The sequence below is a fragment of the Dinoponera quadriceps genome, unplaced genomic scaffold (assembly GCF_001313825.1).
Source record: "Dinoponera quadriceps isolate SergipeBrazil2010 unplaced genomic scaffold, ASM131382v1 scaffold40, whole genome shotgun sequence".
Taxonomy (NCBI): Eukaryota; Metazoa; Arthropoda; class Insecta; order Hymenoptera; family Formicidae; genus Dinoponera; species Dinoponera quadriceps.
The window spans coordinates 19,730-37,458 of NW_014554159.1; the positions used below are offsets into that span (position 1 = coordinate 19,730).

General features: G+C 35.1%; 2 protein-coding genes and 1 long non-coding RNA gene across 3 annotated transcripts in view; 2 read left to right on the forward strand and 1 right to left on the reverse strand.

Moving 5' to 3' along the window:
- Positions 1–17,729, reverse strand: part of LOC106751296 (GPI transamidase component PIG-S) — a 47,310-nt gene that overhangs the window by 1,861 nt on the left and 27,720 nt on the right. Inside the window, exons 3-9 of the mRNA XM_014632456.1 lie at positions 6,811–7,041; positions 6,171–6,368; positions 3,048–3,266; positions 2,245–2,433; positions 2,031–2,169; positions 1,497–1,644; positions 974–1,320 (exon numbers count right to left, since the gene is read on the reverse strand). Coding sequence (XP_014487942.1) covers positions 974–1,320; positions 1,497–1,644; positions 2,031–2,169; positions 2,245–2,433; positions 3,048–3,266; positions 6,171–6,368; positions 6,811–7,041 — 1,471 coding nt within the window. The remainder of the gene's footprint in view (positions 1–973; positions 1,321–1,496; positions 1,645–2,030; positions 2,170–2,244; positions 2,434–3,047; positions 3,267–6,170; positions 6,369–6,810; positions 7,042–17,729) is intronic.
- LOC106751601 lies at positions 7,498–9,501 on the forward strand. Its single transcript, XR_001375076.1, has 3 exons — positions 7,498–8,399; positions 8,925–9,005; positions 9,187–9,501. It is a non-coding gene; the product is annotated as an uncharacterized LOC106751601 (long non-coding RNA).
- Positions 12,451–17,729, forward strand: part of LOC106743136 (protein I'm not dead yet) — a 30,860-nt gene continuing 25,581 nt past the window's right edge. The window contains exons 1-2 of the mRNA XM_014617097.1: positions 12,451–12,791; positions 13,194–13,440. The gene's annotated coding sequence lies outside the window, so the exon portion shown is untranslated. The remainder of the gene's footprint in view (positions 12,792–13,193; positions 13,441–17,729) is intronic.

Sequence of the window (17,729 nt, forward strand, 5' to 3'; positions counted from 1 at the left end):
CGTTTCTTGTCACGGATCTCATCAGAAAAGATGAAGTACGGTATGCTTACTTACTGAATGTTCAAGGATTATGACTGACAACTGTAGCTTTTATGTAAAGCAATACTGACTCAAAATTAAATTTAGGATTTGTATAAATAATAACTGAACGACGATTGCAAATGAAAAAATGTGAATTATTTTAAAATTTTCAAAGAGAAATGCACAAAAAATTCTAATAGGATTCAGATAACTGGAGAAGTATTGTACTATTATAGTTACTTTTAGTATATAAATTTTTTTATNAACATCTATAACACCGTTTATAGTGATTGCGATGGCGGGGGCAAATTTTTTCCAACTCAAAATAAACATTAAAAAAAAAACCGTGAAAAAGTTGTGAATTTTTCGGAAAAACGGCCTATAACTTTTCCGGCTTACGATTTGGGTAAAATTTCTCAACGGCATTCGAAAGAGGAGATTAAAATCTATAAGAAATGATGTTTGATAAATTTTCACATGATTTTTTCATTAAAACATATAAGGTTGAAAGTTTAAAAAAAATTTGTGTTATGTGGGAGGAAAAGGGTTAATATGCGGACATTATACATAAATTCAGTTATTAGTTATTTTGTTTTGAAAATATAGTGGTGTAATGTTCATAACTTATAGCAATACTCGAAACACATACAAAAAAACACACGTATTCAAACATTTATATACCTCTTTCTATCTGTGCATCTCTATTAGATCAACTGATGCATAAATATAGTATCAATGAAAAAAATGAAAAATATTTTCGTATTTATAATATTGTGTATATATGTCTACCTCAATCCTTCGTTTCAAATTAACATTTATTATTTAGGTAGCGAAATAAATATATAAGAATGTAATTTTGCTCGATAAATACTAAATTTATGAGTGATCCTTTTGATGCGCTACTGAAAATATGCCACTAATGGATAATACATCCTTAAAATTTATTACTCACTTCTGATCTTCTGGGAAATAGAGGAGCGCCAGCAGCGTTGGGTCGGAGAAGGCCGCTTCGGCGGTGACGAAGGCCTCTTTGCTGAGGAGGAAGCTGCGCTCGAGGTCGCCGCGTTCCAGGCATACCGCGGACCTGTCTACCAACTCGAGCGCGCTTTTGATCCTGTTTCCCACCATGTCTGTGATGACGATATTGCTAATCTCTTTGAGGAGTTGCGCCAATGATTGCAAGGTCAATTTCGCCGAGGTCAATTGCTCGACGGTGCGAAATCTCAACAGTGAATCGATCTCCCAGTCGCGCGATTTTAATCCTACCAATGGTACCGCCGTCACTCCACTGATGGGCTTCTGCAATCGTTTGTATATCGTTCGTACATCAGTGCTCACCGACGAAACAATTGAAATCATCCTCATGCAGCGTAAAACCAAACTATTTTCTCATAATTAAGATGAATGAGAAAAATTATGAATTATTTCATGTAAAGTATTCGCGTAACTATTTCGAATATACGAAAGGTCGTTACCGATTCTGGAATGCCCAATAACAGTCTGAGTTGCGCCAAGAACGTGCCCACCACTGCGGTTTCTTCGGGAACGACGGTAACGATTTCGTCCTCCCGTGAGCTTTCACAAGCCTCCGATGGTGGATTGATCAGAACTACGCCGCCCCATCTATAGTAATTACACGAGTACAATAACAATAATTCGTTAAAAGAATTAGTAATGTAATTAGAATTCGACATTCTATATAACTTTTTCTATTATCTGTGCATCTCTATTAGAGCAACTTATGAATAAATATAATTAATTAGAAAAATAAAAAATAATATTTTCATATTTGTAAAATTGTATACATATAATTGCTTTTTTAACTTTGTTTCAAATTATTTATTCTATAGAAAGTGAAATAAATGTAATGATAAATAAAATGTAACGTTGCTCGATAAATACTAAATTTATGAGTGTGGGCTCCCTTGATATGCGAATGAAAATACTTACAATCTCTTCAATGTACATATTAAAGATGAAACCTAACGATCGGAAATAGAAAAAATAACCTTGGGGACAGAAAAGCCTCCACGTTACTGTCCGTCCGCGATCTATGCCCGCTGCGTGTGTAGATATGCAAGGGCGCGCTCTCACACGGCACCGTGTAGACGACGAAGCTTATGCAAGGATGGAGACTAACCTGCGATGCTAAAATTCAGTCAGGCAGGAAATGACGCTTGGTACGTATCTTTTTAATGCGCGTTGGCGTCGCGAACGTTGTACCTAATTTTTTTTCCAATGGTGTCACGAGCTGCGGTAGGACGCTCTCGCGCAGGGCGAAGTGCCGGCGACTCGGGCTGCTGTCGGGCACCCGTCTGGGATTCACGTCCAATGGCAGCAAGTACAGCCACTGCGACTTTACCGAGAAGTTACTCACGATCGACAGCTCGTCCAGGAATGGTCGTATGTACTCTGCAATATAACAAATTAAATTCTAGTCTGAAGCTTGGATAGCTTAAGGACTTACATTGTATCTTTTGTTATTAACCATTTAAAGTCAGTTTTTAAATGGAAATGACATCAATTTTTAAGATGAAAATTATTTATTGTAAAAGATATAAACAAATTATATTAAAAGATATATATTTTTTTGGTATATTTTTATATATCAAAATATAAATCAAAATACTAAATAAAATCTTAAAACGTATAAATAAATGTATATAAATATTTGTATATATTTATAAATGAGATCAAATTTCTCTCTCTCTCTCTCTTTCTCTCACATAAATTCATCAAATCATCGAAAATCTTAAAATATATATAAATATATATAATCAAATCAATATATATATATATATATATAAAATCAATATATATAATCAAATCAATATATATATATATATAATCATAGATGAATTTTTTGATATATATGCGTAGTTTGATAATTACATTAAGTATATTAACATTAATTACGTTTTCATTATAAATTAGGCTTATATATCCCGTCAGAAAAAGAGATACTAATAACGGGGCATATAATCCCGTTAGACTCGAAAAGTTGAACAATTAATTATAAATTTAACCTTCGGCTACCATCTTGAGATCCCAAACAACCTTCAGCTTTTCAGGATCAGAATTCACTACGGTAATCAGGATGTCGTAGGCTGGACTAGCCGGGAATCGTCTCCTGTTCTCCTCGTCTAAACTGTACATGGTGGGTTTGGCGAGCGCGTTCCTCGTCAGCGCCAACGACTTGTCATGTAGAATCCATTCTGATAACACCTGCACCAATTTGCTAGCACCTAGGAACAGTATTTTATCTATGCATTTGTATACTGCTGCAAAATTAATATCGAAATATGAGAGAACTCAAGTCACAGTTTCTCGAGTCCCATGAGAATTACACATGGTGATTTCTATGAATGAGTTTCTAACGAATAAACGAACAAACATCGGAATATCGTGAGAAAACTTATGTCGTAACTTTCTCGCTTTATTACTTATCAAGTTCCATGTGGCGATTTCTAAATTGCTCTAATAAACAAATCGTTGCGATACCCTAATAAATTAGGATCATCGACTCTGACACAGCAGATCAACTGGAGCAATTGACCGGCCGACAGATTCGAGTAATTATGGGCATTCGAGTCTGTCTTCGAGGTTATTAAGCAAGTTAATCATGAGCATCCGAATCGTCTCAACACAAGTCGAGCTCGAAGAAGATTTCTTCGAGTTTCTCGCGAGAGGAATTTTGAATGTGCATATTCCTGGAAGGATCTTGAAATAAATTTGGAAAATTTTAAAGTTTTTGGTTTCGAGTAATATTCGAGACACTTTGAAGTTGGAGTTGTAAAAATACACAGCCAATTAAATGTTTCTAAATTGAATAATTGATTCGAACAAATATGATTCAATTGAATTGAAAATTGATTTCAATGAATTCATGAATTCATCTAAAATCGTCTAAATGACGATTAATTTTAATGAATAAAATTAAAAGATTGTTTATGACGATTAATAAGCAATGGAAATCAAAGATCATTTAATATCGATTAGTTATAATTAATAACTAATCCTAGCGAATTAAATTAAAGGCCGACTAACGATTGATAGAAGCAATTCAATCTGAAATAGTTTGTTGACGCCTGCTAAGACTACTAAAACGAAAGGAATTTTAAAATGATACCAGCGCACGAGAAAGTTGTAAATTTGATGAAAAAAAAAAAACTATCTTTGATTTCTTTCGATTATATCAATCGTTAAGGCAGATAGTCCTTAACGATATTGTTAAAAAAGTAATAGTTGATACAATATGAAGAAACCCGATCTATGCTAAATGTTTGTAAACATGATTCATATGATATTTGATTTTAACATTTTATGTAGCAAGAGAATATTAAAATTAAATTTATATAATGTTTAAAAAATTCATAATAAAATAATTGTTTTTTACGCTTTTACGTATGATACTTTAGTTGGAATTGCCTATGTTAGACGTACAAGATAGTTTAAAAGTCCGGAAACGGCCAATTATATTCGAATGATAATACATATCACCCCATTTATTTCAAAAACCTAACGTGATGGACATTTTTCGCCGACGGATTTGAATTCTGCTACCAAAATTAGATAGGAAGTCACTACTCTGCTTCTTGTATCTACCTTGTAGGCTTGTGTAATCAATCGTCAATAGAACGATATTCAATTGAATCTATGAAAATCAATTGTCAATTAAACGGTTTTCAATTAAATAGGCTCATACTAATTATCAATTAAACACGATAATTAATTTAAAAAATAATTAATTGCTTTTGCGAGTCTATTCGAGACTTTCGTGGTATATTCGAAGTGACTTGAAGTGTTTCAAATGTATAATTAGAATAGAATCGGTAATACCAGGTGTATGCATAAGTTTTTTCCGGTTTAATTAAGAGATGGCGCCAGCAAAAAGTACGCAGCGTATTAATTTGACACATACGTCATTTTGTTCGTCTGACATTTAAAACTACAAACACACACAAGTTGAGTCCGCCAAAAACTAGCGTCTTTGTTTTATCGTTCAGTGATCATGTCGAGTTTTGTGCCTGAAAAAAAACATTTGCGGCACGCATTGCTTTTCTTATTTGATCAAAAGAAAAAGGCTGTTGAAATTCATCGTTTGCTGGTAGAAACATATGGTGAACACGCTCCATCGATTAGAACATGTGAGACATGGTTTCGACAATTTAAAAATGGTGATTTCAATGTGAAAGACAGTGAGCGCTCTGGTAGACCACAAAAATGCGAAGACGAGCAATTGCAGGAGTTATTGGATGATGACCCAACTCAAACTCAACGGCAATTAGCAGAAGCATTACATGTATCACAAGAAACAATCAGCAGACGTTTACGAGCAATGGGAAAGATCAATAAACTCGGTAAATGGGTCCCACACAATTTGAATGAACGTCAAATGGAAAATCGCAAAGTCACTTGTGAAATGCTGCTTCAACGCCACGAAAGGAAATCATTTTTGTATCGAATTGTGACGGGTGACGAAAAATGGATTTATTTTGAAAACCCGAAGCGGAAAAAATCGTGGCTTTCACCTGGTGAAGCCGGTCCATCAACACCAAGGCCAAATCGCTTCGGCAAGAAGACCATGCTCTGTGTCTGGTGGGACCAGAGTGGTATTGTGTATTATGAACTCTTGAAGCCCGGCGAAACCGTTAATACACAACGCTATCGCCAACAAATGATTAATTTAAACCACGCATTAATCGAAAGACGACCGGAATGGGCCAGAAGACATGGCAAAGTGATTTTGTTACACGACAATGCGCCGTCTCACACAGCAAAACCAGTGAGACACCTTGAAATCACTTGGATGGGACATCCTTCCGCACCCGCCGTACTCCCCAGACCTGGCGCCATCTGACTATCACCTCTTCGCATCAATGGGGCACGCGATCGCAGAGCAGCACTTCAGCAATTTCGAGGAAGTTGGAAAATGGCTCGACGAATGGTTTGCCGCAAAAGACAAGCAGTTTTTCTGGCACGGTATTCATAAATTACCTGAAAGATGGGCGAAATGTGTAGAAGCCGATGGCCAATATTTTGAATTAAAAAAAAATTAATTTCCCTTGAAAATTATGTGTTTTTTTTTACCAAAAAACCGGAAAAAACTTATGCATACACCTGGTAAATCGTTCCGGCAATTAGCTTACTAGTTTCAGTGGAGAAATATAGCGTTCTTTTAGAGCCGACTAGAACGGCGTCATTCAAATTTGTCGCCTCCAACAACAATAGACCACCCATATCCAGCTCGAAGGTCGAGGCTACCTTCTCGAGTTCGTGATACGTGAAAGCAGACGCTAACAGGTTATTGGAAATCACCTGATACTCCACGTCCAATCGGTATATCTCTGAAAAACGTAAATCGGGATCATAGCGGCTTCCCGAGTCCCTTCTCTTCCTCCATCTTTCTATCTCCACTAATTTAACGATAGCATCGATTGACGTGGTTTGCCGTCACGATTCAAGATTGTTGCCATGGTTATGCGAACTTTTAAGAAATTTTTAATTCACACGCCTATGAAATAGGTCAGAGGTCCTTCTCTCACTTGGTTACTCCTGACAGCCGTTATATATTTAGGTCAATATTGATTATACTCGGTGCCCGTAAACATACGAAGTTTCTTACGGTCAAGACAATCTCGTGCATACAATAAAACGACATCACGAATATAAATGGCGTCTCGGGCCAGTCACGAGAGCGACTCTCGACCCCGTAAACAATCTGCGTCGCATCTTCTATCTCGTCGATCGATGACGAGCGGCTTCTCGCGTTTTGTTATACTCGCTCACCAGCATTCGCGAAAGCCCGTCTGATTTCATGCGCGAGTAGCTCGGCGCGATCGCGCGAGAGCGCCGCGACGGTGATCTTTGTGGTGATCTTGATGTCCAACTGTGACAGTTCATTGATCCTAGCGTAGGGCAGTGCGACACGTGGCACCGCTGTGGTATGCCACCAAAGAGGCAGGCCGACTCCTAGCAGCAGCACCGCGAACGATACGCTCGCATAAACTCTATATTTCTCTGCAACAGAGCATGTAGAGAAAAATAATCTACTGTTAAGAAAAGCGATTATTTGTTTTCTTCTTTTAATTAAATTTAATTAAGTTATCTTCAACAAAGAATTTTCCTCATAATAAAATGTACATAGAAAAAAGTACTGGATTCTTTTAAGTAAATAATCACTTCAATATTCTTTAGCACATCTTTACTGGGATTAAGTAAATTTTAAACTTGAATCAAGTAAATATTACTTGATTCAAGTAATAATTTGCTAAGGACTTTGAAGTAATTATTTACTCGAATCTGACACTTTTTTCTATGTATTTATCACAAATTTGAATAAAGCTTATCGCATATTTGAAAGAATTAATTTTTTTTCAAGAGTATTATAAATTTTATCGAAGAAAACTTAAATTCGGTTAATTTTAATAAGCACGCGCGCGCGCACGCACGCACACACACATCGAAGTTTGTTTTAATTTAATATTCTTACGATTGGAGTACTAAACTAAGATTCAGAATATATTTTAAATAAATTTGATGCTTATTATGAGTTTATGATATATTTGAGGATATATAAGAACTTATAAAACATTTGAAACAAGTAATACTTAAATACAGTATGTATTTTTGTGTGTATATAATAGCTATATCGTCGATTTAACAGATATATATATAGCTTTGAGAAGATAATTCGCTTCTAACTCTTATACTTGAAACAACAAACTATACGTCACAGCCAAAGCACTGGTGAAGACGCCAAATTGTCTTGCGTCGGAAAGCGAATTAAAACCTACATAGAAATATCCGACGACGGCGTCATTCGAGAGCTTCCGACGGACTGACTACAGTGACGACGCGTGTCACGGGGGAAGGGTGCGGTGAAAAGCGAGTACAAGTGGCTGAGAGATAGAATCGGTGCCTAATTCTCGTTAATTGATTCAGAACGATTTTTAAATGTTTTTTTTTGATAAAATAAATAATATTTGCGTATGGAACTAAAGAGCCGCAGCTTCACATCCAAAGAGCCGCATGTGGCTCGCGAGCCGCAGGTTGCCGATCCCTGGCCTAAACACATTCACAGTGAAGCAAAAATCGTTTGCATTGCTGCGTATATTGCTGCATCGATATTTAACGAAGGCTACAATGCGGTGTTAATGATAATGAACAAATTGGATATCGAAATTGAGATCCAGGCACACAATTTGGCCATAATGAAGGACGAGAAGCGAATAAACAGACAGACCCGCCGAAGCTATAGCAGCTCAAAAGAGGCAAGAACGGCTCGTAGGATGGAGATGATGGCTCAAAACGAGTTCTACGAAAAAGCGGAGGGGCTACTTTATGCAGCTGGAATCGCTGATTAGCGTGAGACTGCCGTAAGTTGTGAATATGTAGTATTTTTATGCATCTAAAACTTTAAACGCGTTTTTCTCGAAACACGTTTTTTCGATTTTGTGTAAACGATTAAAAGATATCTGCTTAACCGATATGGCTTTATGACCTCTCATTTGAAAGATAATTAAATTCTCTTCGATGTGAATTTAATTGTTTTTTGAAAAAAAATTTTTTAAATATTTTTTTTGTATTTTAAAGTCGATTTTTTTTAACAAAAAACGCACTTTCAATTTTAAACTGTGTAAAAACATGCAATTTCGACTTTTTATTTAAAAAATTGAAATGTCACATAGAAGCTAGTATCATAAATATTACAANGTTTTTTGAAAAAAAATTTTTTTTCATATTTTTTTCGTATTTTAAAGTCGATTTTTTAAACGAAAAACGCACTTTCCATTTTAAACTGTGTAAAAACATGCAATTTCGACTTTTTCTTTAAAAAATCGAAATGTCACATAGAAGCTAGTATCATAAATATTACAAAAAATTTTGGTTTTTTGTTTCAGATCAAAATTAAGGACGCTATAGTGTACACAGCGGAGACACTCCATAAGCGAAGCAATATTAATATGGCGTCCGTTTTTATAGTAAACATCTTTTTTTTATTTTTGAAAAAATTCCTGTGTACTCTTCGATTGTGTATTAAATTGTCATAAAAATTTCAAAACGTTTCAAGTTATTATACCCGAGAAAAAAATTCGTGAAAATCATGTATTTTTCGACCGTGTAAAGGAGGTTTCCCCCTTAACTGTTCTTGAAATCTCTTAGGAACTTCAGATCAGCTATGGAAGTGTGCAATCAATCATTCGCAATGAGTTGGGATTTCGAAAAGTGTCGGCTCGTTGGTTTCCAAAGTTGCTGAATGCAGAAATTGGCAAAAATTGGCCGATATGCACTGGGCTGTCCAAGAACATCCACCCTACAACCCAGACCTGTCACCATGCGACTTCCATATGTTTGGATTCCTCAAGGAAGCCCTTGGTAGACAGCGCTTTACAACGAACGAGGAGATGCAGCAGTTCATGTGCGGTTAGTTTGATACACGTCCGCGAACTTTTTATGATACTGTGATTAAAAAATTACCAGACCGTTGGAAGAAGTGTATAGATAAAATGGGGGATAAGATTTTTTATGTAGAAAAATAAGAAAAATATAAATTAGAATTGATTTTGAAAAATATATGGTTTTTTTTGCAAAAGGTTCGTTTATATTTGATCCACCCTCGTACTTAAATATTAAACAAAAATTTAAAAATAAATTTATATATATATATATGGGTCATTCCATGTGAAAGGGATACGCTCAAAAATTAGATTTGATCGAAACCTATGGCAATCGGTAGTACTATTTTAGAAAACATTTGTCGAATTTTTTCGGATTTTTTGACCCACACCATGAGCTTCTATGGCTGTCATAAAATTCGAATTTTTGCTTCGACTACCAGTTTCTTAATTCTCGTCGTCGTCGTCGTGCCAATAAAAAAAATCTGAAACCATTGTAACTTTATAGCATTTTCCCGTAGAATCTGAAAAAAATATTTATAAAATTTTAGGGAGTAGTTTTCACCTTTATTTTGAGATTTTAAAGTTTAAAATCGAAATTTCGCAAAGTACGCCACCTTCGATTTTTTTTTATTTTTTTTATTTTATTCCTTTTTAAATTTGCTTTCGCTTAAGTCATGTCTCATGATGGTAATCGACCTGGAAAAGGCCGCACTTTTCAGCTGCACTTCAGCTGCACTTTTCTTCCAATTAAAGCAGAAAACTAAAAACCTGCCTCCCGCAAATGCTGCTTAGTTAACACAAAATTTGACATATTCAACACAGTAAAAAACAGGAGTTTTGTATGAAACTCAAAGCGATATAAACTGAATATTATCGACAGATGTCTAACCTCTCTGAAACCACCGAAATTAGTTGTCACTATGAAACATTCACAACAGCCAAAGCCATCTTTTGAAAACGGACCGAACTAATTTGTACTCCCAATATATATATATATACAAAATGTTAATAAGTTCGCACCTACAATTTATATAGCGCTATTCCTTATAGATTGAAATTACAATTTGAAAATTAAAAGTCGAAAAATTGTGAACTATTTTTTCTTATTCTTAATTAAGAAAATATTATTAATTAAAATTCAATCGACCCTACAATATTTGTTTATGATCAATGCAATAATATGGCTTGCAGATAAAAATGTCCGTTTAAAATTCCACGATTTTCGATCAAATTCTCTGAGAATTCTTAGATTTTTCCAGGCATAAACAAAATTCCTTGAAAAGGTAGTAGATATCTTGTTTAATCAACAAAACTGAAACGGATATTAGAGTAGATTTGAACTCCATATAAGTGGATATTTCAATTGATCAGAGTGAATATATTCCTATGATGATAAAATATATCGTTTTTACTCTTCAATTTCGAGTGAAGATATTCACTAGACGATTCAAGCTCAAACACTGATTAAGCTAAGTGATGATTAATTTTTAGGGTTGCAACTGAAATTTTTATTTCATCTCTTTCAATTTCTCTTGCAACAGAAATTTTAGTCGGTGCAACAGAAATGTCAATCGGACAGTTGCTGTCAGTCAATTATCGTTTAACTTAATTGAAGTTCGATGCAATCAAATCTCAGAATGAATAATTCACTCTATATGAGTGAAAAATTACTCAAACATGAGTAATTCGGTGGTCACTATTTTTCGAGTGAAATTTCAAATAATTTAGAGAGTAATTTAGAGAGTACGAGACTGAAAACCGCACAAATAACTCTAGTGATAATGATTCTAATTATAATGGTTTCGATTTTATGCATACATTCTGTTAAATAAATATCGAGAATTGTTCAACAAAACACAAAATATTGGTTTAATCATCCAAATTTATTTTATCGCCTTGAAAATAGGCCCCATTTGATGCGATACACTTATGCTAGCGAATAATCCAGTCGTCGAAACACTTCTTATAAGCACTTTTCGGCATGGCCTGCAGTTCCTTCTGCGAATTCTGTTTTATGGCTTCAATGAACTCAAAATGTCTTTCACGAAGTAGTAATTTGAGCTTGGGGAACAGAAAAAAGTCACACGGGGCCATATCTGGCGAATACGGTGCTTGGTTGATGACATTCGTTGAGTTTTTGATAAAAAAATTCGCGTACAAATGTCGATGTGTGGGACGGCGCATTATCGTGGTGCAAAATCCAAGAATTGTTCTTCCACAGATCTAGCCTTTTCCGGTGAACATTCTCTCTCAAACGCCTCATAACGCCCAGATAATATTGTTTGTTGACTGTTTGTTCCTTCGGAAGGAATTCCGAGTGGACAACATCACGATATTCAAAGAAAACAGTCAACATGACTTTGCCATTTTGTCTGCCTTTTTTGAATGCTTTGTATCATTCGTATGCTCATGTTTCCGATAAAGCTGACTCACCATAGGCTTTCTCCAACATTTTCAACGACTCAGCACAATTTCGTTGGCAACACAAAATTTGAGGCAAACTCTTTGTTCGATATTTTTATCCATTTTAAAAATCGCAGAGTATACTTGAGGTCGACTAACAAAACCAACAGCTGTAAACAAACTGGTTGACAGATGGCGCCAAAATTCTACGTAATAATTAGGTACATTGGTACCAACTTACAGCAAAAAATTTGTTTTCATATCTTTTACGCGGGCTTTTGAAATGAACAATTCCCGGTATTTATTTGATAGAATTCGTATAAGGCTAAAAATCGAGTAACTCTCAATATAGGGAATGTTACGGCATATGTGACGCCGACTGTACTCGTTTTTTTACATATCAATGGGAAAAATTTCATCTCGGACAAAAGATCTTAATATCCGCCTGGCGATCTAAATTTAAGATGTTTTTGCCATTACCAAAAATTTTTACCAATTTCTAACGTGTCGTCAAAATAGCGGCAACGGTGGCGGTCTTTTTACACGTACTCGTAACCTTCGGGTTAAAATTGAACCGGGTCCAATTTGGTCGTTCGTATTCCACCGCGCGCGCGGACGTGACGAAACGACGTCAGTTCAATGTTAAGCTCCGCGATCGTGCGACATTGTGGCTGCGATTACTCAAGTACCGATCTATTGTTCGGGGTTCAAGAACTACTGCGGGTCACGATACCCATGATCCAGTGAATTTCACGTCGAGCCGGTGAACCCGTGCGCATGTTGGATCTCCGCGAGAAGCGGATCACGAGGAGACGATGCAATGCCAGGCTGACGATGCCGACGATGATACCAAATTATGTAACAATTATTATGTGCGCTAAATGACGAAAATGCGCGTGAGAAGAACGCGGTTTTCCCAGCGGTCAGAAATACTTCTGAATACGACGCACGGAGAACAGATGGAAGGTGATTGAAAGCAATATAAATAAAAATGAGAAAAATGTAAATAATCATAAAAGAGAAAAAATATAAAAATAGATAAATGAAAATGTAAATCATAAACGAGAAAAAATATAAAAATAGATAAATGTATGAGAAACAATATAAACAGAAGTGGAAAAGAAATAAATATCCATATAAATTCGCTCTATAAATATTGCATTGAACATGAGATTCGGACAAGGAAATACACAAAACTATCTATTCATAAATATCTATTATAATCTAATAATTCTTATTATAATCTAATTCTTCTATTAATAATCTAATAATCTTAATAATTTTATAATAATTAAGTATAATTAGTAATCATTTATTAACAATTATAGTTATTGCGTGGTTTTTGTGTGTTAATAATTATCGAGCCAGGCTCCATTTGACTCTTATATCGATTGGCGACGAACACGCGCTATTACATGAACGATAGACTCGGGAACGATAGCGCGTTATTGATCGATGACTGTGTCTATGTGTCAGCTAAAACAGATGATCTATCATGCCGTATAATACCGACGATGCGCGCCATGTGCGAACTATCAAATCAAAAACCAACAGATCCGGTGGCACGGCCGTCCCGTGCTGGCGACCCTACTCATCGTTATGTATCGGCAAGATCGTAAGTACAGGTTTTAGATTATGATAAGTAAGCGCGTGTAGAGAGAGAGAGAGAGAGAGAGAGTTTTATCTGTTACTCGACGAATCATCGACCATAAGTGATGAACGATAAAAACGTGGCCGTCGTGCTAAAATCAAAAGTGCGTCAATCGCGGGTTAAATGGAAATAGATCAAGCGGAACTATCTCTCTTTCTCTCTTTCTCTCTCTCTCGAGTCGCGGGTTCGAGAATGGAAACAAGACTTCGCTCGCTCCTTATAACTTCTCTCTCACCCATTACACGCATTGGAAAAAGCAGTTTGGTTGAATTTATCTGAAATGGACAAGCCAAACGCGTTTTGGTTGAAGGAAATAGAATTTCTAGTCCTTATAAGTCAATTTGGGTTCTTGTGACTAGAAATTCTGTTTCCTTCAACCAAAACATGTTTGATTTGTTCATTTCAGATAAATTTGATTAAACTTTTATTTTTTCCGTGCTTAGAGTGACTTTTCCCAAATTCAGATTAATCTATGGTTTAAAATTGCTGTCAGATATCACCTGCTTTATCTCTCTAACGCAGATAGAATTATTAACCTTTCGATGATTATTAAATGACAAATTATCCGAATAAAAATGTATTCAATTGACCTGAATTAAAAGTTAATAGCTAGCTAGTACAGGCTACACGGAAAAAAGCTTGGTTAAATCAATTTGAAAGTAGTTCGAATCAACATTGTTTTCTTCAGCCAAAACCTGCCTTTGATTCGTTTTTTGTTTAGTTAGTTCAATCAAATTCCTTTTTCCACGTAGATTAAAATTTCAAACTTGTTACTCTCTAGTTCGTTATTGGCGGATTATTTATAAAAATGTAGACTTGCTTTTGTAATCTAGCTATTATGTAGTCATTACATATCAAATATGACAGAATAGATGGCACTGTCTATTCTAAAATATACAATTTGCTATATATCCACCATTGGCATTTAAAAATAAGGAAGCAAATCAAAATTGAGAGAACATTATTCCATAAAAATCTTAAGAAAGCAGAAGTGAGCGTTACATTGCTGCCGGGCATGATTTTTCATCTCATAATTGTAATTTCTATTATGCAACCATCAACTTACTTATTCATTTAGCCATTAAGAGCAGCGAACGTTATATTACTGACTGCACGAAAAAAATTAATATTAATTCAAGATTCATATTCTCATACGCAAACATTAAAAAATTTGGTGTTACTTTAACATGAGGAATGTATTAAAAAGTACGCAAACATAAATTAACACTATTTCTAACAAAAGGTGTCAAAAGACACCTTTCAAATTTTAATTTAAAATTATTCTCTAAGTTTAATCATTTCTCCACAATTTTTTGACTTTTCGTACAATAGTTGTTAAATTAATTCAATGATATCGTTTTCCTCCAGCTCATCCTGGATCTAAAAATGTGTACATGGTATACCTATTTCTACCATGAAGTGTCTTTTGACACATTAAGGATTTCATAACAATGTCTAATTTTAAACCATTTTACATATAAATATTAACACCATTTTGTAGCATCATATCATTTATAATCAGAGGGATCTGGAACAGGCCCAACATAAGGTCCAAAGGCAAAAATCCACCTTTTTACCGTTATATCTCAACCCTCAAGACGGTTGGGCCTGTTCTAGGTCGATTACCATCATGAGACATGACTTAATCGAAAGCAAATTTAAAAAGGAATAAAATAAAAAAAAAAACAAAAAAAATCGAAGGTAGCGTACTTTGCGAAATTTCGATTTTAAACTTTAAAATCTCAAAATAAGGGTGAAAACTACTCCCTAAAATTTTATAAATATTTTTTTCAGATTCTACGGGAAAAATGCTATAAAGTTACAATGGTTTCAGATTTTTTTTATTGGCACGACGACGACGACGAGAATTAAGAAACTGGTAGTCGAAGCAAAAATTCGAATTTTATGACAGCCATAGAAGTTCATGGTGTGGGTCAAAAAATCCGAAAAAATTCGACAAATGTTTTCTAAAATAGTACTACCGATTGCCATAGGTTTCGATCAAATCTAATTTTTGAGCGTACCCCTTTCACATGAAATGACCCATATATATATATATAATAAGTCATATATATAATGCTGCTGTCTACATTTTTATGACAGAATCAATTAAATCGAACAATTTGTTGAGCAACAACATAAGAAATAAATATTTTCAAAATTTGAGCCAGTTACCTCATTCTTACGGTATCTCATGACTGAGCACTCATGAGGTTCAATTTCCACCAGAACTGAAAATTGATATCTAAAAAAATCCTATTATTATTCATCAATTAGTTTGATCCGAGTTTGGTGAAAATTCCTCCTCGAAGTACGGCGTATATGCACAATTGTTGTTTGCAACATGACTGCCCGAAGTCGCAACGGATGTGCACAGGTCAAACGAGCTGACACCGAAACCGCATTTGAATGCATTTAACAGATCAATTAATCTGCTCCACTCTGATTACGTAAACGAACGCCTGTCCTCCAAGAAACGCACGCCGCAAATACGCGCTGTATGTAAAGCATGCGATACGTCTCTTCCGCGAAAAACGTGCGCGTGCTCGTAAGACGTTCGTTATGATCGGCAAAACGATCCTCTTTATTTCACGCGTCAGTGATTATATGCGATTCTCGTGACACGTCGTGTGATATAATTGTTATGATGATGAAAGAGGAGGAATGGGTTTTTTCTTACGAGAAACATATCATAAAAGTTAAAATTTCATCTATTTTCATTTATTTCTATTTATTAATTACCGGCGCTCATGCTTAATTGTTGTAATCGCATAGTTTCCACAATTTATATTAATTATGAGCGGGTTTAATAATAATTATGGACGGCTTATACAACTAAGTACGCGGATACAATGTGTTAATATAATGTGTCAATACGAAATGCGCAAAACTAATTGAAGCGTCACGTGTGGCAATTCTCTGGCGATTCCAAGTGCATTGAAAATAATTATTATCAAAATTCAAAATTCATATTTTTTAAACATATACGTAAAGATATATAATCTTATATGAAGATAAAACTTAACTTTTCCATAAAGAAATTCTATACATTCTGTTAAATAAATACCGGGAATTGTTCATTTCAAAAGCCTGCGTAAAAGGTATAAAGACAAATTTTTGCTGTAAGTTGGTACTAGTGTACTTAATCATCATGTAGAGTTTTGGCGCCATCTGTCAACCAGTTTGTTTACAGCTGTTGGTTTTGTTAGTCGACCTCAAGTACACTCTGTGATTTTTAACACATTGTTGATCGGTCACGAGTTAACTCGTGTCTTCCTACTCAAACGTTTTGGCCCGCCACGAGTAAACTCGTGATCGATGCGCTTTTGTTTCGCATCGATCACGAGTTAGGTCAGTACGTTCTCGGAGATCATACAATGTAATTGTTGTTCAGCATACCACAAGCTGCGTATTTCGCTAATAAAACCCGTCAAGTTGTGTCCCCTTTGAAATAAAAAAAAATTGTAATAAATTCTAAGTAAAATTGCCGGTCAACAAAGTGTCAAAAAAGTACTAGGAACTTTGGTTTAAAATTGATTTTTAAATAAAAATGTTATGATAATTATTAAAAAACAATTTTTTTAATAATATCTGAAATGCATCCTATTTTACAATTTTTAAAAAATTTGTAACAATTTATTATCAAGTAAAAAAAGTTACGATAATTATTAAAAAACATAATTTTTTTTCAATACTACCTAAAATGCGCCCTATTTTACAATTTCTGAAAGTTTGACAAACATTGCTTCATCAATAAAAATGTTATGACGATTTTAGTAACGTGCAAGTTTGCCCAAAAACGTGCGGTCCCAGGCATACGAGGTGTGTTCAAAAAATAACGGGAATTTTCGTTTTTTGAAAAAAATATTTATTTATTCGTCTACATTAATGTTGTCGCCTTCAAAATAGTCCCCATTAGATATTATGCACTTGTGCCAGTGCTTCTTCCAATCCTCGAAACACTTCTCAAACTCGATTTTTGGGATAGCCTTTAGCTCTTTCAGCGATGCGCTTTTAATGTCATCTATGCTTGTAAAACGACGGCCCGTTAAGGTTCTTTTTATTTTTGGAAATAGGAAAAAGTCACACGGAGCCATGTCTGGCGAATATGGAGGCTGGGGCCATCGTTACAGTATTGTTTTTGGCCAAAAATTCACGAACAAGCACGAACAAATTTTGCTGCCACGCGTTTCATACCCAAAACATTCGAAAAAATTTCATGGCATGAGCCAATCGATATGCCAACATCATCA